General features: G+C 31.5%; 2 protein-coding genes across 2 annotated transcripts in view; both read left to right on the forward strand.

The window, feature by feature from the left end:
* Positions 1-23,596, forward strand: part of LOC148274734 (uncharacterized) — a 61,906-nt gene extending 38,310 nt beyond the window's left edge. The window contains exons 2-7 of the mRNA XM_088236719.1: positions 382-594; positions 3,920-4,888; positions 15,717-15,968; positions 17,676-17,747; positions 21,437-21,793; positions 23,529-23,596. Of these exons, the coding sequence (XP_088092845.1) occupies positions 382-594; positions 3,920-4,888; positions 15,717-15,968; positions 17,676-17,747; positions 21,437-21,793; positions 23,529-23,596 (1,931 nt within the window). The remainder of the gene's footprint in view (positions 1-381; positions 595-3,919; positions 4,889-15,716; positions 15,969-17,675; positions 17,748-21,436; positions 21,794-23,528) is intronic.
* A 1,118-nt stretch (positions 23,597-24,714) lies between these two features.
* Positions 24,715-27,221, forward strand: part of Dhc98D (Dynein heavy chain at 89D) — an 86,743-nt gene continuing 84,236 nt past the window's right edge. The window contains exons 1-4 of the mRNA XM_088236720.1: positions 24,715-24,891; positions 25,321-25,511; positions 26,191-26,272; positions 26,623-26,678. Of these exons, the coding sequence (XP_088092846.1) occupies positions 24,715-24,891; positions 25,321-25,511; positions 26,191-26,272; positions 26,623-26,678 (506 nt within the window). The remainder of the gene's footprint in view (positions 24,892-25,320; positions 25,512-26,190; positions 26,273-26,622; positions 26,679-27,221) is intronic.

Here is a 27,221-nt window from a genome sequence, read left to right on the forward strand (position 1 = left end):
CAATATTTACATACATTATAATTATTTTAAAAATTTTAATTCCCACAAAAACGGTCATCCCTTGGCCACGCCCCTAATACGTCACGATTCATGTTTATTTGTTCCTGACCATTCAAATTTATTTAGAAGATTGTCACGAATCTTGACGTCACAAATATCAAGGTCAAACATAGCGCGTTTTTCAAGTGAAATATTTTTTTTAAATTTCTTTTTCAAATTTATATATGAAAATTTGAAAAACATAATTCATTATTTCAAAGCCATTTCATATATTTTTATCGGTATTCGTAGTATGTGATATTTCCCTATCTCACTGTTAATTTGCATAATGCTCTAAGCCATTTATCTTTTGATGTCAAGCCACGATTGTTTGTCCTACAGTTTGGGTCCTGATTCTCTCCCTGGTAGCCGCGGCCGCCGGGCAACAGGGCCATGAGCACAGCCACGACCACGGGAGCAGCGGCCACTACAACAGGGATGACGACGGAGCTGGGTGGGACATCCGACTCTCCGTGCCGGGAGAGCCGGAGAGAGACTACCCGGTCCTCAACGTCATCCCTAGAACCAACTTCAACTGCGAGGACAAGATTGCTGGTAAGACTGTTTGAGAACGTATCGAAGACGTAGATTCTAACGCACGACTACATCATTCTGACATATTTGTCGGGATATGATCTGGTGTTAGATTATCTCGACTTAATATTTCAAACTAATTTTTAGTCGGCAGGACAACCTCAATCTGGTTGTGAATTAAGACTCAATTATTGCCAAAATAAAGTAAATTGTACCTGCATCTTACTGGAGAGTATTATCAGTATGAAATATTTGGGATTAACAATGAGGAACTTCAGCCCTACGGGGAATTGGATACAATTTTTTTTTCTTACGCGGGGTAAAAATTAAAGCATTAAATTGTACGGCAAAGTTTCTTGAAAATGTACAGAAAAAATAATAAAAAATATTTTGATAAAAACGCACTATTTTTAATGACGTCACTGGTTCATGTGAATCAACCTATGATTTGAGAGCTATGGAAGATTTCCGGTCTGCTTGTCGCTTCTGGACCAATGGGAAGAACTGAATGAGAATAAGCGGAAATGAACCTCTGACGTTACACGCGGAGTTATTTCAGAAATACAAAACTTTGAAAAATCGTAGCGCCGATAATACGATATATAAAAATTTAAAAAAATATTTTTTTACTCAGTTTAACAGTCTATTAACAAATAAAAAATTTTAAAAAACTACTGCACTTCCGCATTGATCAATTTAAGAAATTAATGGAACTTCAATTTTAAAAATATTTTCTACTAAAATAATCCTAACAATAATTCACTTCACGTCTCTGAATACTCTTCGAATTGACCATATAAAACAATTATTATTTTATAAATTTATTGCATAATATCAGTCAACATATTTAATAACAGGAAATCCATATAAAACTATTGAATAGAAAAGTGAAAACAGAGTGTTCTATGTTTAGGATAGTCTCCATCTAACATGGCTCAGCCTGTTTTAAGTTGTAGATTTCTTATCTTTTAAAGTATAAGTAGTTCTATGCTAATATAACAATTACAAAAAATAAATAAAACTACTTAATTGTAAATGCCTAGCTAATCAAATGTAAGAAATTGATAATCGTCGTTATACAAATATAAACTTCCGTCATCATCACCCAAGTACTTTCGAAACGACCCAAATTTTTACCGGACACGGAGCTATGAGAAGTTATCTATATAGGTTTAAATTAAGGAATGATGACTATTGTCCATGCGATGATATTTCTTCACAGAGTATAGAACATCTGTTATTTAAGTGCCCATTTTTCAGTTTGCAACGCCATAATCTTGAAGCAGAATGCAGGAAAGTTGGAATATCCTTAACAGATATCCACACTGTGGTTAAAAGTAGTTATCACGCGCCATTGTTCTTGAACTTTGCAAAAATGGTGATTGGACTCATAAAGGTAATAAACCAAAATCAGTGATCGAACAACCCATTTCCAAGACAAGCAAAAACTTTTTTTTTTTCCGAGTACCTCAGCCTTGTACATGACACTTAAGGCTACTAAATACAGGGGTCCAAATATATATATTTAAAAAAAATATACAAATATAAAGTAAACATGTGTGCCAAGAATACATGTTACTTATATTTAAATAATATAGTATAATATATAATTAAAGTAATGTAATACATAAGAATATAAATAATATGTGTACCAATTATATAAAGTACTGAGTTCATAAATCTACATATATTTTTCAAAAAAATCTCTCGCTGCACTATTTATATGTGCAGTTATTTTTATTTTAAAATTTGTTTTACATTTTAAGTCTTTTATATTTGGCATTAAATCATTAAATATTTTTGGCGCAATTACATTATATTGCTTTTTACCAATGGCGGTTTATACAAATGAGACAATACAGTTAATTTGTGTTGCTGAACGAGTGTTTATATTTTGTTAGTACTATATTTGCATTAGTTAACTCTGTGTTAAATATGGAGCAATAACAAAATTGATTCTTCTGAACTGTTATCACTAATAAAATTTAGAATACTCAGATTCAAAAGCAGACTAAAACATATTTTTTCACCGTATCTTCAACTATCGAATCTGGGTAAAAAATAATACATTTATCGTGTTTGCTCATCATACGATAAAAACTTTAGCAGGATTTTTTTCAACGAAACAAAATATTGTTTTAAAAAACATTTTAAAATTGCGATGGAGACGTCACAAGCGCAAAATTTTTACTTGCTATTTTTCATTTTATTTATTAGTTTTCATTATTTTACTATCAATTATATATCTGTTCGCGTATATATGTATGAATGTGTATTTGTGTATGCATATATGTTTATGTGTGTATATGTAAATATATATATATATATATATTTACATATATATATATATATATATATATTTCCTATGGTATATTTTGTTGTCCTTTAATAAAAAGAAATATTTTAATTTTTTATTGTTTTTTAATTATTAAAAAATAAATAACTACCTCCTAACGACCTTACCTTTTACAGAATACATTTATTTTATCTTTCTTATGTTATACAAAAATTTTATACTTGTCTATGTGTTTATTTATTATAGGAGTAAAAAAATTATAAACATTTTTTGTATACCCACGAACAGGCCATGCCTTTGTGGGAATTTTTGTTTACAATTCTTACCATTAATATGTATTTCATTGCTATCTTATTATTATTTTTTGAAAACTCAGTATTACCTCTTATGTACATATATTGTAAACAAACAAATAATAATCTTAAATTATTTTTAAAAAGGAGCTTTTTGATTTAATGTCCCATATTAGTCGAAGGCAACTGGCGTGGAAAAGAGAACGATTTCTCGTTGGCCGGTCTCGCATATTATGATATGATCAGGCACATATTTACAAAATGTCGAGCACTGAATGCCGGTCTGGCTTTTCCTGATTGAGTTCGTATTTTCCAGGAGGCAGAAGACATAAAGCAAACGCGAAAAAGTTCCTGAGTCCATATCACTATCCCCAAAGATCCTCAAATAATAGTTAGCGCAGCTAAAAGAAACATATCTATTGCAGTAAATATAAACCTTGTTTACCACAAAAAATGAGAAAAAATTTTTTTTTTAAATATGTCTGTATATTCAGAGGTCACTGTTTCTCCTCGAATAGAGGGAGATTTTTTTTTAAGGAAGTAAATCGGGCTAAATTGAAAGCTCAGGAAAATACTAATGTATACGTAAATGTTATTGACCTAAATAAAAGATTGAAATTAATTTTCAATTAAGAAAAAACGTATTAAACATTTTTTTAAATATAATAAAAAATCATATATCAATAGACGTGTAACTTCAAAACATACTCTCTCTTATTCAATTTCACAAAATAAGCCAATTCTTTTTTGGTTGCAGGTTATTACGCTGATGAAGAAGCCAGATGTCAGGTGTTCAGAGTGTGTGCAACCAACGCAGCGGGAGGGTTCTATTCCTTTCTATGTCCGAATGGAACACTCTTCAACCAAGAAGTATTAGTATGTGACTGGTGGATGAATGTCCGATGCTCCGGAATTGGCTCGGGAAGATTCAGTACTAACAGCAGACTGACACTCGACCCTGGCCCGGGAATGATTGACGACATACAGAAAATGATATCGTATCCAGTACAGCATCCTCTTCCACCAGATTACCCCATCACGGAAACTATCATGCAGATCTACAACCCACCGGATGATATGCTTTCCATGCTCCAAAATCCTCAATTTCCCGTTCAGGGGCAAGAAATATTAGGGGCACTGAATGATCCGAACAACAACTTTGGAAGTGACCAAAATTTAAATGGTTTCAGCAAAAATTCTTATATTGGCGGAATGAATTTACAAACCATTCCTAATTCTAATCCATATGAAACAACCGCAACGGGAAGCCAAGAAGCTCAGCAGGATTATTTTGTGAAACAAAGTGACGTTTTGAGCCAACAAAAGGAATTTAACGCGCAAGCTCAACAAGCTATCAAAATAACCAAACAACAGTTCACATATCCGTCAGCGTATGACAAGCAGTACACACTGACAGTACCGCAGGCGCCGACGGGGCCTCAGTCATTTATTGTAAATCTGCCAATCAACATACCGGCTATAGATGAAAATCAAAGTTTGGTAAGTGAAGATAACCAGGAATCATACAGTCAATTATCTTATCAACAAGCTTCTGATAGTTCTAACAAAGCGTCTACATTTGCGAGTTCATCCAATATTTCTAATATTCCATTGTCACCCATTCGTTCTATTCCTTTCGTAGTATTTTTAGTAAAACCTCATAAAGATACTGCCAGTGGCGAAATTGGGGCTGAGCAAAATCAGCGTCTTCTAACAAAATCATCCAGTAACAATGCTTATTCTTCTCCAGTATCTGCAAATAATCAAAAAGCTACTTTTATTAACACTCAGTATAGCAACATTAAAAGTGATTCACAAAGCGAATCGAATAATATTAAGGACAATAATTTATCGAATAACAATCATTATAACATTCATAAAACACCACCAGGACACTCTGATTTACAAACTCAAAATAACCATTACAAAAGTAATACTAATTTTAGACATGCCGATATACATAACCGTAATCAAAATACGTTTCATCGAGATGCTGAAATAAATACATTTACTAATTCTCCGAATCATTTAATTCATCCTACACTTAGTTACCCAAAGGACGGGAAATTCGGTCAACTTGTGAACACCCGATATAATTCATTGAATGAAGTGAATAGTAAAAATAACCAGTTAACTGAGATTACATCGAATTCCTCTCAATTTAATACCACTAACATCATCAATAACCAAAATAAAAATGGAAACAATTTAGTGACTGTTTTATCAGCTCATATTTTTCCGCAAGGAGATACTAGTCAAGAGAAAATTTTAGAGCTGTGCGTTCCCCGAAATTTTCTTTCATACTTAATCCATATTCACAATACTACAAAACTAGCGCTACAAGACGCTGCGGTGAAGGCTAATTCATTTATTTCAATAAAAAGTGTCAATCGAGGTAATAATATCAGTGAAATAAAAGGCGTGGTGAATGAACCTTTCGCTAAAAGTATTATGCAAAAAATTCTCATGAAAAGTAATTTATCTAACCTACAGGTTGCTTTAGAAGGAGGAGAAGAAATCCAACGGCAGAGCTCGATATTTCAACAAGAAAATGAACAAATACAGAAACAATCAGCTGCGTACAAAAGCTCTCAGGGAGTTTTTGACCAAAATACGATTCGCCAGAACGAGTTCAGCACCATTCAACATACTAAATCAGGTAATTTGCCACAAGAAGCTTATAAACAGAGCGTTCAAACTATAAGTGAAAACGTAAAAGGTAGTGGCAATGTGTTCCAAAACCAAAGGCTCAATAATGAGAATTATTACCAAAATGCTAAAATCGGTTCTTTCAACGCCGCCAATCGGTTTAGTTCTAAATTCAATAAAGAAACTGCGGCTTTTATGCAAAAAACAGTTCCAGAAAATCATAATGGTCAAGAGCAAAACGGTAATTTAAACATCAAAAATGCTGGTCAGCTTCACTCATATAAAAGTACAATCGTAGACTCTCGAGATCATATCAATAATCTAAGGACGCAAATTGCTAAAGGAGGTAATAAACAGATCAATTATGATGAAAATTATGACCAATACCGCATTACATCAGGTGTTTCACCAACAACCATTACTGATGAAGAAAATCAGGGAGAATTTTACAGCATTCAACAGCGCTTTGGCAAACCGAAAACTAAACTACCTATTCAATCAAATGAAAATGAAAACGTTCAGCAAAAACAAAAAGTATTTTATAGCGAGTCTCAACTAGAGCAAAAACACCTTGGAGAACAAATTAAATCGGAAAAAACATTCGATAATAGTGATGTAAAATCTTCGATACAATATGACAAACAAATTCAAACCAGTTTACCAGTCAATGCAAACTATAATCTTCAAAATGATTTTACTAGATCCAACATAAGTCAAGGTATAGTGTCAGGAAACAATGTATTCAACGGATACAAGCAGACATCGGGTCCATCAATTTCAGGGTATTCTGTTCAATCAGTTCAAAAAATACAAAGCATTCCTTCGCAACAATATCAATCGACATATTTTGAGCAAATTCAATCTACAGGACCTCAAAAAAACACTAAAAATTTACAAAATCAAAATTTTGAAAATGACCTCACCAAAGGAAAAATAACAAGCTCCAATCAATATAATTTAGGGTTTGTAACTAATCCAACTTCGGGAGAATACAGACAGGATTTAAATGCGCAAAAACAATACAGTACTCCAATCACAAACTCAAATTATAATTCTAATCAAGACACCGAATCAGTTGATAAATACAACAGCGGAGGGCCTACAGTTTCATCGAAATTTTCTGATGAAACATTAAGAATTAGTCTTCCCATCCCATCATCCACTCCGCAGACGAATACATTCTCCGGCCAACAAATACAAACCCAATTCAGCGGTGTAAAAGGTTCGAATGCTCATTTAGAAGTATCTAAAATGCAACAACAAATTGTCAGGAATCAAAACTTCAATCAACAAGTTATCAAGAACGGTTTTGGTCCAACAAATGAATATTTAAATCCTTCTCAAGGGCAACTCCTTGCCGGATTCCAAAATAACAACGAGTTTGAATCAGCAATCAAACAACAAGGAGGCGGATCTACAGTTTCCAAAACATCTCTTGTATCCAATCAGGAACCAGAACAGAATAAATATGAACAGATTTTGAGCATTCAAAAACAATTTGGCGGTTCGAACGTTCCTTCTCCTTTTACCAAATCTATGCAGCAGGGTAATCTACCTGATCAAAAATCTACATTTCCTTCAAAGTTGACTTCCACTCAGACAACATTCCCACAAGACTACACCAATGTGCAGGTCACTAAAATAGAGGGACAACAATTTACCGACCAAAGATATAATACGTTCAATAGTAATTCAAATCTACAAACTGGAACGGGACAGTTTACTGGACAGATAAATAAAGGAATCCAGCAAAACTACATCCAACCAACACGGGGAACTTTTGCCCAAAATATTGGACAACAGCCGATAATCCAGAACACTAAATCTAATTTAAATGAAATAAAACAGTCAAATAATGAACAAGTTATCATACCAAACACATTTCAACAGCCTCAATCAAATTACAATTTACCAAACGTAAATCCACAAAATACTCAATTTAATCAATTTGCGCCTAACTCTAATAATTTCAATCAAAATAGGGGAGAAGCTCATTTTCAGCACCAAACTAACGCCAAGCAAATTCTAGTTCCCAGTTCAACCTTAGAGTCTTTAAAACAGAATAACGTTATTAAGAACGCATTTAGCAGCCAGGAACCACAACAGCTTAAACAGCAGCCGGATCAGCAATCAAATCATGTAAGATTTGAGAATCAGCAATCTAATGAAGAATTCAAACCTGGTTTTACGCGTGTAGAGTTTGTGCCAGCATTTGGGTTCGATATTAATTCAGCCAATGAAAGGGGCGATTATTTGTCAGCGGTGACGAGAGGTCTTCAAAATATCGAGAACGCTTATATACCCCCGTATGAAGAAAGATCTTCTGTTTTCACGTCTGGTGGATTTTCTGGATTGAATCAACCGATCAATTCAGGATTGTATCAAAATTCCCGCTCTAATGGTTTCCAAATGAATAACTTTGACTCCCGATTGAGGACTACCGGCTTTGGAGGTGTTCCGTTCACTCCCTCTTTTACTTCTCCCCAATTTAGCTTCGATAACTCAGCGAGGATACAAAATACCCCTAGTTTATCCAGCCAAGTACAAATGGTAAGGAATCTTCACCAGCAAACTCATCCATTAGAGGAATACGGTTACCCTAAAATAAAACCAAGCATTTCGTTTACGTTTTAGTAAAAAAAAAACCCAAACAACTAGTCAAAGATAGATTATATTAAAATATTAAAATCCACTATCTGTTTTCACAAAATTACCTACACCAAGTATTATAAATACCCACCTGTGTTCAGTCAATTATGTGTCAATTCTCATATCCAATAGTCATTTGAACAAAACTACAAAATGTTGCATTTTCAAACATTTTTCTACCGACATTATTACATTCTTAAAAAGAATAACAGCGCTATCAGTATTTTGAAGTAAAAACACTGTGTTATAAATTAAACAAGCAAAAAGGCTGATTGTTTAACAAACAGCTGTGACTGTTAAGAGATTAATTTTTATTTATGTAAAACAATAAACAAATTAAGTTATTTATTGTTATTTACCAGTAGTTATATAAGATTATATTAAACATTAATATTTGTAGTTATTATTGTAATAAAAATATATAAATTCAAATACATTGTGTTTTTATTAATTGTTTTACTTGTTCATGGATAATATTTTGTTTGATGAAGTTTAGAAAGTATTTTATAGTTAGGTAGATCCGGAGTTCCCCTAAAACTTTACACCCCGGTTTTATTTTACTCATTACCATACCAACACTGACTAATATTTTATTACAAACAATCAAACATTTTTCGTAACCATGGAAATTCTTAACACTTTGAAAACTGACGTCTAACTTTTCCCTTGAATAAATCAACAGTGGATCATTTATAGTAATAAAAAATAATACTAGCCATTTTTTTTATTAGAATATTTCAAATAATAATAAAAAAGTAAATTAAACGAAGTACACATATTTAATGTGTTATTGGCTGGTAGAATTCGATAATCCAAGTGATACATTTAATTACCTATAAATAATTTAAAGTTATTTAATCAAACACGACCTTGAATTCTAAAGCATTTTTAGACTAAAACTGTTTTAAAACATTTGTTTTGTGACTCGTTGGTAGTTTGACGATTTCTTCATAAGGCAAAACGCGTTACAGCTTTTTGAGATAAATGTGTTTCGTATACTTAAAAAGTTAAAGGATGTAATATGTTACATAATAATGCCATGTTATAATTATAATCAGAACTATTATGAATTATTTTTATAAGATGGTGTACCATTCAAAAATTTCAAATAAAATATAACATAAAAGATACCTACAAAATAGGTTGGCTAGAGGCCAGAGATTTAAAATTAATACAAAATAGGTAGACAGTGGTTGGTTAAATTTAGTGCTTGATTTATATTAAAACTTGGGAGTTTTAGATTCTATTTGCATTAGTTTAATGACACAATACAATCCGCAAGTGTACATTCGATATTAAATTAATTAAAAGTACTAACACATAAGCAAATAATATTTTTCAATACGATGATATTTGTGTGTAATATTATTAATTCTAAAAAAAAATACAGAATTTTCGAAGAAAATTAATATATAAGCCAACATGATCATGATCATGATCACAATACCAGGGAAAATGTAAAAATCAGACTCCCATTAAAAAAAGGAGAAGTAACAAAATTCAATTTTATTCAGGGTGTTCTTTAAACCCTGTCACATCCGAAACCACGATGATCAGTACGAGCAAGAAGACATATTGGCAGATTAAAATAAATGTTAAAAACGTATAAAATCAAAGTAAAAATAATAATTAAAAAAACAAAAAGTTGATTACTTCTGCAGGGGAGAAATGGGGAGGGGAGAAGGGGGAGTCTGATACACCGCCAGCCGCGTGACCACCCCTCCTCGTTTTTCCCCTGCCGAAGTAAGCAACCATTTGTTTTTGTTTTTTTAATATATAGTTTAGTTTATATTATAGTTTAATTTTCTTCGTTCTAAATATGTTTTTAAGTATGCTAATATGTCTTCTTGCTCATACTGATCATCGTGGTTTAGGATATGACATGGTTTAAAGAACAGCCTGTATAAGGGCAGTAAAAAATATTATTTTGGAAAAAACACTTCTGAAGACGAAACTCCAACAGAAAGTTAAAAAATATGTGTCAAACAACTTATAAATTAAATAAATGTACATTGTTATAATTAGAGCACACATAAGAATATGTTTAAATGTACCCTATTTCAAGATTAAAAATAAAATAAAAAAAACTAACAGAGACAAAAAAAGATCCAGACAATATGTTTTTTTCTCCCCTACCTCCTTTGATTACCAACCCAATCATTGATGATCGACTGCCTGCCACATGTCTTATAATTGCATTAATATTATTTTGGTTTCATATAATTTTTACATAATAAACTTTAATAACTTTTTTATTGAAGTTTATGAAATAAAAATGTAATATCTTTATTCATAAATACAATAAACTATATTTTTTTATTCCTTTTATTAGCATTTTCCATTACGTAAAAGTAAAAAGAAAAACATTATTGTGAACAATAATGGAACGTGACGTCTTACAATAATATTTTGAAATTATGTATTTTTGTAAATGTCAATCTAATCAACAACTATTAAGTATCAGTTTTAGTTTTAAGTAACCTACCAATAATAATCAAGGGAGAATGCCTACGTAAAAAAGAAATACTAATTTGAATCCTCTCATAGTCATACTTGTATTTGAGTACGTTATGAAACCATCAACTACCCTGGTATTTAAAAAGCGAGAGCTCAACTATAGTCCTTAAAATATAACTTGATTAGAATGACATTTGTCATCAAAAGGGACGACATAACTTAGTAGTAACTTTTAAGAAGTTATTTTTATTGACACACGAAAAATCATTCGTGTCTGGCATGTTAATTTTTTTTTTTATACAATGCTTGACATTACATTAACTTAAATGTATAAAATCAGCTTTAAAACTAAAAAACTAAAATAAACCTCATTATTAACGACGTTCTTACAAGGTTACATCATTTTGCAAAAATGTTAGACATGGGATAAATTGATCAATGTAAATTTATTGAATAAAAAAAATAATTCATGTGATGTTGTTCATGAAAAAAGTATAAATGTCTTATTTTTTGGTGCATAATTGTCTTAAACACACTATAATAGGCTGGTTTTTGCATTTTTATATAAATATTCAGAAACAGAGTTTCATGTTTGCATGAAAAAACTGATAAAGTCGATTTGATCAGTGATCTGTAATTTCCCATTACTATTGACATTAGTTTGACAGCTGTCATTTTAATCAAGCTATATTTTAAGGACCATAAAAGAAATACAGTAAAAGGTAATAAACAGTAAACTTAGACAATGACTTACCTTACTACCTAAAAATTACCTTGGAGACAAATTTAAAATAAACTTTAAAAAGCACATGATGACTACATTAACCAGACGAGACATGACTTATAATGTTTTTTATGTAACCCTAAGGGATTTTTAAAAATTGTTTTTATAAAAAAAATGTTGTTCAAAATACGATAGGTACCTACGCCATAAAGCAAATCTTAAAAATATGTACTAGGCCGGTAGTCGGTACCTAGATAATACGAAAAGGGGGTATTTTTTACATTAAATTATATAAACATTTTAAAAAATGTAGATAGTTTCGTATTTTGTGTCAAAGTTTAACGTTGATATAATACGGTTCTATTTAGTGCATGCAATAAAGAACAAAAATATTGGAAGGTATTTTTTTGGTCTGGGATCAAACGAGTTTAAAAAAGCTGTCATTTAAAAATCGAACATCGTAAACAAGAAGAGACGGGAGCTAGAAAAAACATTAAGTGACGTTTCTGAACTAAAATGTCTTTACTAGGGTTAATTAAAATAACCTAAATTGATAATGTACAGTTAAATCTTAAAGTATTACTGCTAAGGATTTAAGCTGCAAAATCATGTAAGTAAAATAAAATTAGCATTGAATCTACATACATACTTTTGAATGCGTTTGTGGCAGTTGTTTCAGCTAAGAAAATTGAAATAATGTTTATAATTTAACACGGAACAAAACGTCAATTGTAAACATATTACGACATGATTACAACAAAGTGGGGTACTTATTTTAATAATTTAAAAGTAAAAAAAAAACACAATTTCAAATAATAAAACTGGTAAATTAATTACAATAATTGAGTTTGTCCAAATGTTCGAATGTTTTTATCTAAAACATGAAGTCTTGGGGCCGACTTGCCGGCCCTTATATTGTATTGAATCAGATTTTAGTATGGACTTGAAAGAAGGCTGAATGCTGTCGAAATGAGATCTTTCAGGCGAATGTGTGGTAAAATTATCAATTGTGGGTGGATAAAAGTCGAGATCTGTTCATTTACTGCGCACTTCAGGGTACTACTTGCAAACCCGGCAAAATCCAAAATCTAAATAAAGTGAGATATTAATTGAAACTTATTCAGAATACAATGTTTTACAATAATTATAACATTGTCAGTTAAAAATACGGCTTTATTTGTAAGAACTTGAATTTTAAATTGTCGGGTTTGTTGCAAACATGGCAACCTCTACTTTATTATTATAAAGTTGGAATGTAGAATTTAAATCTATTATTGCACTACTGTTTCTTGACATAACCATGCTTATGTCATCACTGCTTACGTGTAAAATATTTACTGATTATAATAAAAAATTGAAGTTTAAAAAAGTTGAAGTTAAGAATGGTATCAGTTTAAGAAAGATGGATTTTGCCGGGTTCGCAAATAGTACCCTCACTTATTCTTAGTCTTTATTTTTTATCTATTGATTTATTAAATTTGTCTAGCAAAAATAAGAATGAAATTAGGTTGCCGCTGTCTAATAGTTCTTGAATTGTTTAAATAATTTGGAAATTGTTGGACATCAGTAGTCTAAAATATATGTCAAATATCTCACATTCATTTTACCTTCTCACACCCCACCACTATTGAATTCACCTGTAACTTTACATAGATTTTTAAAAAATGGGATTTATTGATTTCTGTGCCTTGGGTCTTAAGTCTGAAGAAGCCAAAGAGAGATTTCACTCTTTTCTTTCCAACATTTTGTAGATGGTTGATGTCAATTAAAAAATATAAGTACATATATATATACACACACATATTTGGTAGTGTTTTTTATTGATAATAGTTTCAAACAGTTTGTAGGTGTTAGTGGTGTGTTGAGGAGTACCTACACCAGTCAAAGCGTCAAATAGAAGAAACAGCTTTGGACATAGATATTATTATTTATTTACAAGTAAAAGATTTAGTTAATATGAAAACGGACATAGTAACGTCCGTGAAAGAGTACTAGAGAGATGCATAGTGGCCCATGAAACGGGTCATCCTTTTATATGCTGGATTCCTTTATTCCCTGAACTCCCACTACGACAGAGGGAAGCTAATGTCCCCCAGGGTGATGCACTGCCGAACTATTGAATTTGCATTATCAGCACTCAGGTCAGTGGTAGCCGCCTGGATCGGGCTAGCACTGCGTGTATCGATTTCACTTACGCGTGCTGTGGTGCGTCGTTGACGCGAGTTCGATGCTCCCCACAAGTTTATTATAACGTCACAAAATAGCTGTAAAGTTACTCTCGTGTAATGTTGTGATTTATGACATTGGCCCTTTTAGACCCAAGTCATAGATTTTTGCCTTGCTTATTATGCACAAGGCTTATATTTATTGCAAAAGGTGTGTTCCTTCTAACTGTTCTGACTATTGTGTGAGGATCTGGTGGGACAGTCGGCTGTGGCCTTGTTAAGGAACTTCTCCGCTTTTGCTAAGTGAAGAGAAAACCTCAGAGAACTCATCCAGGAGATGCTGATAGATGTTGTCAATAGACAATAAATTACTTTTATTATTATTAATCAATTCCAAAACAATGTATGCAAGACAAATGCTTTATAAAACTATTAGAACAGATTTTATTTTAAAATAAGTCCAGTTTTATGTGATATAAAATTTGTTGAGTTTATGAATGTCACGTTGTACAAGAAGTTTTTTAAATTTATTTACACACATAAGTTTATTGTACATTATTTGAGACAATATGTCCCAACTCCATGTGACTAAAAGTCCTGTCTTGAGATGGGACGAGCAATTATATGACACACACATGAGTATACCACCACAAATATAGGATTAGAAACATAAAAAATAATTATAAAAAATATTTTAAAAAACATATTTATGGCACATCAATATGGTAAACAGTAAACTCAAGCATTATATGTAAACTTCAAAATTTACTTCCAATATCCATGGGTGTCGGCTCATACAAAGCAGCCTAAAGTTCTGAAAAAAATGGTATAAATATATAACTTGATTTCAGCTACAATGGCACATCAGTCACTTTTTCACAGAAAAGACTTTTACCACAATTCTAGAAAAAGCGGTTTCATCATTTTAAGCATATTTTAACCAATTATGCGTGTCATTATCTCAATACACATTCTGGCAAAAGTCTAATAAATGTTTGCGGTTCAAATACTTTTGTTAAAATATATAGAAAGTGCGTTTTCCAGAATTGTGGTATAAATTAGAGCATGAATCAAGGGGGCAAGAAATAATACAATAGGAAAATATCACTTTTTTTACAATTTTAAATTAATAAGGGTTTATGAAATACTGTCGAGTAAAAAAACAATTTTTTATTACTTAATACTAGCATAAAAAGTATTTTTTAATTTATAATTTTTAATTCCCACGAAAACGATTGTCGCATTTGCCACGCCCCTAATACATCACGATTTGTGTAAATTTTGAAATTTGTGACCGTTTAAATTTATATAGAACATCGTCACGAATCTTGGCGTGACAATCATCAAGGCCAAACATGTCTCATTTTAGTATTGACATGTTTTTTTATAATTTCTTTTTAAATTTATGTATGAAAACCTTTCTCCACAATATCCATTTTGATTTTGCAAAACACTATTCATTTTGTATACATATTTTTATCGGTATTCGTAGTATGTGATATTTCCCTATTATTGTCAATATTTCTCCCTATTTTATAAAACAACGTTTGGCCAAACATGCGAGAATTATTTCTCTGCTAAACTGTTTAATATGCTTCCCTATAAAATTAGGTTTCCAGATAACAAAACATAATTTAAAAACAAAATCAAAATCTGGCTGAAGAAAAATTATCATAGAAGAAATAAAAAAATATTTGAGTGAAATGTAAATTAAATTTTGAACACTATGCAGTCGGCTTCAGACCAAGTTGGGAAACTAGGGATAGTAAAGTGGACTCTGAAACTAATTTTCATTTGTTATAATAATTAAATTAATTTTTAAAAAGTCCTAGTCCTGAGCACAGTAAAATATGCTCCTTTCTCAATGAGGTTTTAAATATCTGTAAATAATAGTTATATATTTTTTATAGTTTCTGCTTTTATGATGGATCACCGAGTGCAGTGGATAAGAGACAGGTTGCTAGGGTTCTTTGGCTTCGACCACGTGGAACTGTTTGACTCCATGATGGATGACAACGATGGATTCCTCCACGAGAAACTCAGTGCCTTCCTGAACCACTCCCTCACTGGGTCTGAAATAAACGCCGAAAAGATGGTGTTCAACGTTCACAAGATATACACCGACAGGTTGATCCAAGTTGAAAAAGAAATGACGGAATGGAGTAATGTTTTTCATCATATTTTTGCTTAATATGATAGTATTTTGCAGTGTTTCTAGAATAAAAAAGTTTTCAGCCCTGCTTTGAAAATTCAATTTGGTTCGTAAAATATTGCGTATTAACATAAGTTGTGTCTGGTTTTTCCAAATAAAGAGAACAAGATAATACTTTGATATTTCTTAACCAAAAATTATTATAGTCCTCTGGGTGTTTATCAATAAAAAAATAAATTAGAGGACACGACAAAAACATTACAAGAAATTAGTCAATAATGTATTCTCCCTTATTATTTTACAACAAATTAGTCAATAATTCATAGCATCTTCACCGTACTCTGCGCAAATATCGCAAGGAGCTTTGGAAACTTTATTCCTAAGATTGAACGCGAACAGAAGAAATTGGGTGTCAAAAATGCTCACTTTCGTCTACTTGACATTCCATTTTGAAGACTTTTAATAAAAAAATAAAAAAATATGTAACGTAAAGGCAAACACAATTTCTTGTAAAGCAAAAAATTTACCTTCGAATGACGTAAAACCTTTACCATTTTGTTTTACTTTTGGTATTTTTAAATTTGTAAAAAAGCGAACTTAACTCATGTTTACACCAATTTTTTTCTTTTTTAAGTTTATTTACTTAAAGGCAGTTTATTGCACATTATTTGAGACATAAGTCCCAATTCCATGGGACTAAAAGTCCTTCCTGTGTTGAGTCTGGACGAGCAATTAATTGACACAGACACAAGAGTATAGTATCACAAATATTATAGAGGATCAGAAACACAACACTAATAATTACAATAAAAAACAAATATATGGCAGGTCAATATGGTAAACAGTAAACTCAAAGATTCGGAAAATCTTTAAGGAGTTTCCCGCTAAGGAAAATCCAGTCCTTAACTCCTCTCTTGAAAATATTTTTTGTCCTTGAGAGCTTAATACGCTCTCCGAAATATTAAATACTCTCGGTGCAATAAAGGAGAGATGTCTGAGCAAAAGTCGTACGGGTTTTGGGTATGACATAATTCGTGTTCTGGGAAAATCTCGTATGAACATTTTGCTATGATATCTCCTTATTGTTCGACCAGAAGTGTGTAAGTGCTTTTTGAAAACAAAATCAGGAAAGATATTTAAATAATGATTTTGATAAAAACATATCAATAAGTAGACATCTTCAGGACTTGAAAATTATTAATAACATTTTCATATTTTTTATTTAATTGTTACATATTTAATACAGCAATTTACATTGAATTGTTTATATAATAGATAAATTGAGTAGTAAAGTAAACATGCATATTTTTTGTTTTTGCCGGTGAGTCGTCTAACTTGCCTAACTAGAGATAGCTTCCCCATTCAAAGGCAGTAAATATTTTTTTTTTTACAGTTATATTTGTCATAAATATCATTTACTTTTTAATAGGTTTTTAAACTTAAAGTTAAGACATTATAGGATGTGATGTGTCCGCATGAGTTGATTTGAGGTTAAATGAGAAAGATGGATTATAATTTAAGTTATTTACTAAGCAGTTACACACAAGTAACATCCTTTTATTTTGTACGGAAGGAATTTACAATAGCGAACACTGGCGGAGAGCTGGTGGTCATCAAAATAAATATATCAAAATTAAATAATTAACCATGGTGTTTTATCAAGAAATGTCTACAAAAGATATCAATATTTTGTTTAATACTGTGTATACTTTTATAGGAATTCGTCCCCCTGATCCAAAACCACTACCGTCTAAAAAGAAAGGCAAGAAAAGTGCCAAAGCTCCCAAAGGTAAATATCAATATTCAACGAACATAATGTATTATAATGGCAAATTTATTAAAAATTGTAAATTCAATATGGGATTGCCCTGAACTATTATCTCTCATCAACTTCAGGGTGCCTGGAAGAATGACTAGATAGGTGCCACCGTTTTGTAGCAACAATTCACGGACAGTGTATACTTGTAATGCCGTATTAAATAGACTTCATGAACTCGGCAATAGTTATTCCCACGTATCAGATATATTTAGTGTAGGGTATTATTCCTATAGAACAAACCTTTTGAACTTTTTCAAAGATGGTGAATGGTAATTATATTTATTTATTCATGCATTTCATAATATATACAGTTTTTTGTTCACTCTGCCCAGCTGTATGAAACAGTACTTATGATTTTCCTGTTGTATTACTTGAGAACGTTTTATTATTTAATTTAGTTTTTTATGTTTATTCTTGAATTGTTTAAACTTTATACTGAATTTGCTGTATAATTTTTAGGTTAATTTTTAAAATATAAATCTTGTATAATTTTTTGGTTTATTTTTTTTATAAATCTTGGGTATAAGGAAATTTATGTTTTTAAAAAATAAAAAAAATATTAAGCCAAATATGTTAGTATTATATTTTTTTGTAAAAGGCAGATTTGCCGTTTATGTTAATAAAATAAAATAAATAAATAAAATAGTATGAAACAGCTTCAAACTCTTACTCCATAGCTGGTTTGAACTGTTCAAACAAACTATTACTTTCAGACTTCAATCATCCTTCAATCTGTAATGTTTTTTATTTGAAAATTAATTCATTACCCCTCACGGATTATTAAATTCATTTTACAAAAATAATATATCATTTATTATTCATACCCCGCTATTGATAATATTATTTTTTACATCTTTAAAAAAGTTTGTCTAAGTCTTTTGTTTACTTTTGTCTGGTAGTTTATTGTATAATATCTGTCCCTGGTTTTTAGTCTCGATTGTCCTTGTCTCATTTTGGAATGTTGTTTGTGATATTGTTCTGATATTCTTGTATTATGTATGTCCATGTTTTTTCAAGTTTTAGTTCTTTGTCTACAATGATATCAGTGGCTAACTTATGAATAAATTTTAAAGATTCTAGTTAAAAAAGTTAATTAACATTTCATTGTTTAATTTTTTTTAAAGAGTTCTTTAGTTGGTATTAGATAAGGGAGATCAAATACTATAGTCCTTTAAATATAGCTTGATTAGAATGACTGCTGTCAAACTAATTTCATTAGTGATGGGAAATTACTGATCACTGATCAAATTGATTTTATCAGTTATTTCATGCAATCATGAAACTCTGTTTCCAAAAATTGAAATAAAAAACGCAAAAACAAGCCTATTTTAGTGTGTTTAACATAATTATTCACCAAAAAATGAGACATTTATATATTTTTCATGAACAACATCAAATGAATTATATCTTTATTCGATCGATTTACATTGATCAATTTGTCGATCTCTAACGTTTTTGCAAAATGATGTAACCTTGTAAGAACATCGTTAATAATTAGGTTTCTTTTAGTTTTAAAGATGATTTTATATATTAATGTTGATTTATGTTTCAAGCATTGTATTAAAAAAATAAATTATCACGCCAGATACAAATGATTTTTCATGTGTCAATATAAATAACTCCTTTGACGTTACTACAAAGTTATGTCGTCACTTTTTCTGACAACTGTCATTCTATTCATGTTACATTTTAAGGACTATAGCTTCAATATTTTATTCTGCTGTCATAGTCTGTTTTTGTCATTTTGGTTTTATGTTCTCCATAGTTGTTGCATATAACATATTTTAGATTTTACATAGGCTTCATAAATAAGATTTTTTTTCCAATTTTGAAAAAAAAAGTTTGATTTTTGAAAAAAGACTCGTTAAGATTGAAATTTCGCTAATTAAATTGTTGATGTGAGTTGTCCATCTTAATTCATATTATTTTCTTATTCGCTTTCCTAGAAACGCCTAAGTCGCCTACGGAACTAGATCCAGATACTGTAGTAGATGAAGCAGATGGAGAAGAACAACCTTTAGGAACCCTCAATCCAGGTTTCAATTATTTTTGTTAATTTCCTAAAGTACCTATTTATAAAATATTGTTTTAAAAGCCAAACATTCTTTATTATATTATTCCTTCGGTACATTCATACAAACTATACTTATGTGGGGTTCATGGTCCATTGATCGATGACAAGCAGACATGCAACCATTTCACCTGAAATATAGATTGACGACCGATAAAGCAAGTCATTATTTTATATTTAATTTATTTATTTGTTCGACACATTGTAGTCTGCATTACTTTACGGACTGTTTAACCCATACGTAATGCAGACTGTAAATATAAGTTAGAAGTTAATGAATAGAAAGCTGATAGCTGCTTAACTGTTGATATGTACAGAAAAATAGATCCATATTATCCGCAGAAGCCGTATTGAGCAAGCAAATTGCTCTATTAATGGGTGAATTCCGACTTGCATTTGTACGGCTTCTGGGTGTGTAACAGTGCATGAGAAATAACATATTATGCAAGTTATACAAAATATAACACATTATGCAAGTCTAACAGTATTGCACATAACGACGAGAGCACTGCCTGCAGTACATTAACATCGTTCCTACCATGGAGATATGGAGAACAAAGGAACATGGCCTATAAAGAGACCACAGGGCATGGTAATGTCCAGTTAGCCCAAACAGGAAGCCGAACAGCATGTAGTTCAAGAGCAGCCAGTTCTACTCCTCATCGCAGTAAAACTCGCGCGACACAATTCATTATGTATTCGCCATGTAATAAATACGCATTAAATAGCAACCTTGTGTCTTCTGTCAATCTCCAACTGGGATATGAGCTCCAACCCTCGACAACTTCATCCTACACATATTACACTTAGTAAATATTATCACTGTAAAATCGCTATTAAGAAATAGATAATGCCAAATAGGTAGAAAAATGGTTTTATTTATAGTGTTTTGGTTTGTTAGTTTTGTTTGTTTCTATTTTGTTTTATATATAATTCGAGATATTAATTTTATTGTTTAATAAGGCACGTTTCAAAAGTATATTATATAAAATGTCTCCCTCGGCACGGGACACCCCCCCAGTCCCCAGTGAGGGGAACATTATCTTTAATGTAAAAAAAGTAATACACAAGTTGTAAAAGAACAAATAAATAAATACCTTTGGCATGTACACAATGGGAAATAAAATATTGTGTACACAGTTCATATATCTGTACCTTAGAGAATAACTACTTTTTGTTGTTTTGAAGTAAAAAATGCAGAAATTATTGCAATAAGCTCTTAAATATGTGATTAAAATACCAAAGTCCACTTTCGTCATAAAAATGCTTTTTTAAGTTGAAATAAAAATCTTCCAGTTCAGTCCACTTTGTTTTAGTAAGAAAAACATGAGTAGTCCCAGATATGCTATTAATGTACTATTATTATCCAAATTAATTATTTGGTTCAAAAGTTATGTTTTGGAAATCGCACAATCAAAAAATCTTGCTTTCTGAATTTGTTCAATGTGACTCCCATGGTTTATCCTTTAAGGTACAGATATTATCTAAATAAGTAAGTTCTTTTTTATTATAATAATAACCGTCTTTGCTTTAATTAAAAAACGTCAATGTCTAGATGAATAATGTTTTCTTCATCTAATCTACACAGTTGTAGCTGAGACTCCTCCAGTCGACGTCGAGCAAGTTACAGAAGAGCCCGTTGTAGAAGATGCCGAAGCAGATGCGCCCGATGTCGACAAGGGGGTGGAAATGGAAGACTCGGAAGACGAAGGAGAGGAAGATGAGGAGGAGACAGCTGAGGCAGACGGCGGAGAAGTTAACCCGGTAGATGTGGCTGAAGAAACGCTCAATGATATTCTGAACATGATAATCCAGGAATCTACCGAGGGGGGAGAGGATTTGACCTCCAGTGGAAGGGCTGTGACATATGCTGTTCAAGAACAGTCTGCTGAATCTGTAGAGCCAGAGCCTCCACCACATGAGAGTGTGATTTCCTTCCCAAAGCGTGAGTCAATTATTTTTGCTTTAAAAATGGTTTTTTATTTAAAAAATATTTAGCAATGAGGAAGTTCAGTGGTTTCTATATATATTTTTATGTATCTTATTACCAGCACTATGATTTATTTAAGTTTTATAATTTTGAAATTACTTTGCGTATGACATCACAAATTTAGTGAGTTCTGCTGAGTTGGCTTCCTGTAAACCGAAATCTATTACAACATTAGAATGTGTGATAGATCACTGGTTGATTCGGAAGAACTAGTGATGGCGTTCAAAGTAGTTTGTTTTTATCAAAATCTTTTTTTATATACATTTTCAAGAAACTTCGCCGTACAAATTGAATGCTCGTATATAGAATAGAAAGAAGCCAGCTATAGAAAAGTGAAACTGAGATAATATCACTTTTTTGAAACGAGTGAATAATCAAATCGATCCAACAGTTGGAATGTTATTTACTTTGACAAGTGATAAATAATATTTACATTTGTCTTTTTAATAATACAGAAAATAATTTTATTATGTTTTATTGAGTTTTAATGATTTTTTAAAGTATGGCTGACCACACAACTTAATATATGCATTTCGTAGAAAACAGCCAGCCCTACGTGTATGTTGTGTCATTATGTATTGAACATATTATTTTATATTTATATTAGGGTACTGAATTGTAAATAATCACTTGATTCATTTGTTTTCATAACTTAAAAATAATTTAATCATAAAGGAATTTTGGTGATTTTTTTAAGTCTGGCTGACCACACATCCTAAAATATACATTTTGCATAAAACAGACTGATCATTGAATGATATGAATCTGTCTTCATTGGAGAAACATAGAACTGAGATGGACCTTATATGCATTTTCAAAATACTTAATGCTATAAGTGATGTCCCATCTTTGTTGCAATCAATTTCTTTTCATGTTCCCAACCGTGTCACCAGAAGTCAAAATCTGCTATTTATTAAATCTTCTAAGAGCAACTTTTGTTTTTATGCTTCCAATGTCCAGAATGTATAGATTAGTCAATTCGTCACATGACTTTGAATTCTTCGGGATAGATCTTCCGGCTTTTCGTAGATCTCTTCGCGACTAAAACAGTGTGGGATGAATTTGTATTGGCATGGTTTAGCTTGAAGTCTTATGTCTTTCTCTTTATGAATATATTGTATACCATTATTGTATTGCCCTTGTTTGTCTTTGCTACACAGTTTTATGTTATTTTTGTTCAGTTTCTTGTATTTATATTTCTTCATGTAACTGTTGAAATTGGCTTAGGCCGCATATATAATAAATAAATACCCCATCCAAACTTTCAATGTATGAGGTGATATTCTGTATTAATACATATTTTTATTATTATGGGTATTTTTAAATTAACAAATTTATAATATTAAAATATAAGAGAACTAGATTTCTGGAGGCATTAATCTTCTCATCTGCATCTATACTGTAAGACTTTCCTGGTGTTGAGTGTTTTCTGCAAATTGAGAAATGCCATTTTTGTGATCGACACTATTTTCAAAAGGTGATTATTACAGTTTTTTTTATGAAAGCGTCCTGGCTGTTTTTATCAGAACATAGAATTGACCTCACGGCACCCGATATTACCAATGTCTATTTTTTTCTAAATTGTGGACCAGCTGTTTTCTGAATAACTACGTTCAATTGAAGTACCATTAACTTGATTATAAAATGAAATAATGTTACATCTGTCCATAATGTTTGTTAATCTCCGCAGCCCCAATGGACCTGGATCCCGAAGTAGATGGAACTGTAGAATACTACACAGTGATGGTAAAGTTTTAGTAAATACTTACATTAATTTATAAATACAAAACTTCATCATTATTCAATAGAATACTCGACTCACTTTTTTATGGAACACGGGTTGAGATTAGAGTACTTATGTGCAAAGGCAGATGATATGATATTTTTGCTGAGTTCTGCATTAGAACTGTGGTCAAATTGTTGTATTGTCCTCTCTTGCACGGTCATGGATGTTTACAGAGTTGGGACAGGGTAATAGTGTATTGTCCTCACACTATTGTCCTTCCCTCCGCTTAACATTTAAAAGTGTTGCCTTTTCATTTAACTAATTAAAAGCTCCCATTTTCAAAATGCATACAGTAATTAATTCAAACTTACCCTTTTTTTTAAAAAAAAGCCAATTATCCAAAGTTTTAATTATCCGAATAGGGTCAGGTCTCAATTGATTCGGATAATTGGAGTTCTTCTGTATTTGAATGAATTTTAAAATTCCGATTATTTATTTTTACATATACAATAAATATACATATAAGGGCGGGCATATTGCCTTAAGGCAATTTCTTACTACCTACCCAAACCGTTCAGTTTGAGAAAATTATAAATACATGGACATATTGAATCTTACAATTTTATACATAAATTAAAAGCAAAGATTAACAAAAATAAATATATATAAAAAATAAATATATATAAAAAATAATTTAACACTATACCATGAAGAGAGGAGAGGGGATGGGAAGGAAAGAAGATGGATAAAGGAACAATTTAAATAATTAGATAGTGACATTTCAATCTTGACTTAAATGTAAATAAAGAAGGGGCGTCTCTAACATTAGTGGGTAGATTATTCCACAATCGAGCGGCTACTACTGTAAAAGAGGAGGCAAGAAAATTAGAGCGATGACTGGGTATTAAAAGGGTTCTCTCGTTACTAGAACGAAGAGATAGTCCATCAGTCCGAAAGTCTTAATCACCCGTTATTGTAAAATTATGCTTGTTTTTGGCTTAATTTTACATATTGTTATGATATTATGTTTACAAATTATGATATCAAAAGTAATTTAGAAAATCTTGTTATGTTTAGGATAATTATTATATTTTAGAGATTCATTCCTATGATGATGAAGCTTCCATCTCTGGTTGGCCATTTTGGTGAGATGGTTGCAACTGAGGCGAATGTGGACACCAAGTTTGTGTACATACTCCGACTGTCTGAAGCGCCTGTACCCGTACCACTATCCGAAGCGTCTGCCAACTTGCTGTTGCCAGAATTTTTCTCTGTTGGGTCATGCAATTCAAAGTTCTTGAAATCTGTTAACTTGGTTCTCAAGGGGGTAAATATACTTCATTATACTATCGTTAAAAACCACAACTTCTGCATTACAGTTATTTAGAATTATACATGTCATGATTATTAAATTATACGCGAGTAGGATTATTCACATGAGATTTTTTTCATTGTATTTACAAACATCAAGAATAATTTACAATCAGGAGCTTTAGAGATTAAACGTCACATATTAATTCGGAGGCTGTTGGCATGGAAAAGAAAATGACCTCTCTTGTGTTTTCTTTTTATAACCTTTTGTGTCTTGCATATTGTGCGATGTTCGGGCACGACACAGTAAGATGCACTTAAACTCCCATAGTATACAAAGTTTTTTATGAAAATTATTTTTACTGTGTTACAGAAACAAAAGAAGTTATTTTCTTTTGATCCTCTTTGTAAAATGAGGTTTGCGTATGTTTGTTTTATGTTTCAGTCATACTCCAACCTCTTGGATTGTCAAGCAGGCGAAGCCAGGTGGTCCATAGATACTCAGGAGGTTTCTCAAAATACCAAAGTAGTCGGGAGATCGGCCATAGAGGCAGAAATGTCAAAACTGAATTACTATCAGCCGTCGCACTTCAGAATGGTGGCTTCCAAAACTAGGATGGAAATGGCGGAGGCCAGGTTTGCTGATTTTATCCTCACTAGCTGTGTACGGACGTAATATGAGGGGGTTAAAAGCAAAAATGCCAGGGCTGGTATTCCAAACGCTGTAATGATTTTTTTAGCTGTAACATAAATTGTTTTTGCAATGTGCGGATCTGGGAAGAGGCCACACGACCTTTAAAATAGATTCAGGTAAGTGGGTGGAGCTTTCAATTCCAAATGCTCTTGTGGCCGTATTATCTCGTGTATTTACATACAAAATACGGGAGAAAAACGGTTTTCTCGCGCCACAGGAGTGGTTCAGAATAGCACCCCATGTCAAGTTTGGGTCCCATAGTTCTGGCATGAGCCGCAGACAGTCAGCAGCGGATGTCCAAGACCATGAAATGAATACACTGGACTTTTTTGGTGTAAGTCTTTATAGTTTTAAAAATTCACTAAGACAGACCAGATCTTGTCTTGAGGTAGTAATTTTTTTTTTTGTCCTAGCTTTAATTTTATTTTATTAGTGCCTGTATCTATTACAAGAAATTGTATTTACCGTCGTTAGAATGGACTGCATAAGTCCGTCAAATAAATAAATAAGTAAATAAATACACCTCAAAATGATCCTTCACTATAAATATGCAATATACATAGAACGTATGATTAAGTATGCGTGTAATTTAGAGAAAAAATGTTTTTTTTTGCTTTTCAGAATAATTAATAAAAAGAAAGCCCGTTCAACTCCTGAAAAGAAAGCTATTACCGAAAGTATACCAAAAGTAAATGATGCAATGGTAAGAGTTTTGATCAAAACCGCTCGTAACACCAAAAATGTATACAGTAAAACTCCAATTACCCAAATTGATGAGTGCCGGATTTGATTGCCTTCCAAATAATATAACGAATTGGAATTACATTCAAAACTTACTTTAAAATGTCCGGCAAAGTTAGTTAATAGGGATGTTTCACTTTTTTTTAACATTTTTAAAGTAATACGGGTCTATGAAATATAGACCAGTAAAAATCAAATTAAATTTGTAATTTATTATAAATATGTTTACATTTGTAATTTTGAATTCCTGCAAAAATAGTCATTGGATTGGCCACATGGATTTTTTGAGTTTCAAATTTTAAATATTTTTAGATGAAGGCATCTGAGTTTAGTAGAGACTTGACTGACCTAATTGAGAGTATCGAATGGTAAGTTATTTTATTTAATATTTTGCGTATAAATTTAACGTTTACAGCTTTAAAAATTATGTTACTCTTACCAATCAATATCCATATCAAGTTATTTTTATCTAACTTGTTTTTTGGCAAGTTTGTTATGAAAATTATACCTTATTGGGTTTTTATTTATAGTGATCCAATAATTTTGTTTGAAACAGTGTGCCATTTGTTTTAGATACATACCAAATGTTCCTAACTATAAAATAAAAAAGATATTCCATTTTTCATATTTTAAACTTATGTACAGTGCGTTTGAACATCTAATAACCCTTTGTTAATGTGTTAGTGCCTTTCGGCAAACCAAGTAAACACACAAATTTTGTTTGTGTTAGTAGACACACTAAAATAATTTATATGAAAAATTGTGGTTACTCACACATAAAGCAGAAGTTATTAAATATGAATGGACTGTATTTTGGAAGTAAATTGAACATTTTTTATAAAAAACAAACTTCCACATATTTACAATAAGTTTAATCGAATCTCTATTTAGGTTTAAAGTATATAAAAAGT

The sequence above is a fragment of the Micrasema longulum genome, unplaced genomic scaffold, assembly GCF_059751315.1.
Source record: "Micrasema longulum isolate JH-2025_06_02 unplaced genomic scaffold, ASM5975131v1 h1tg001597l, whole genome shotgun sequence".
In the NCBI taxonomy this organism is placed as follows: domain Eukaryota; kingdom Metazoa; phylum Arthropoda; class Insecta; order Trichoptera; family Brachycentridae; genus Micrasema; species Micrasema longulum.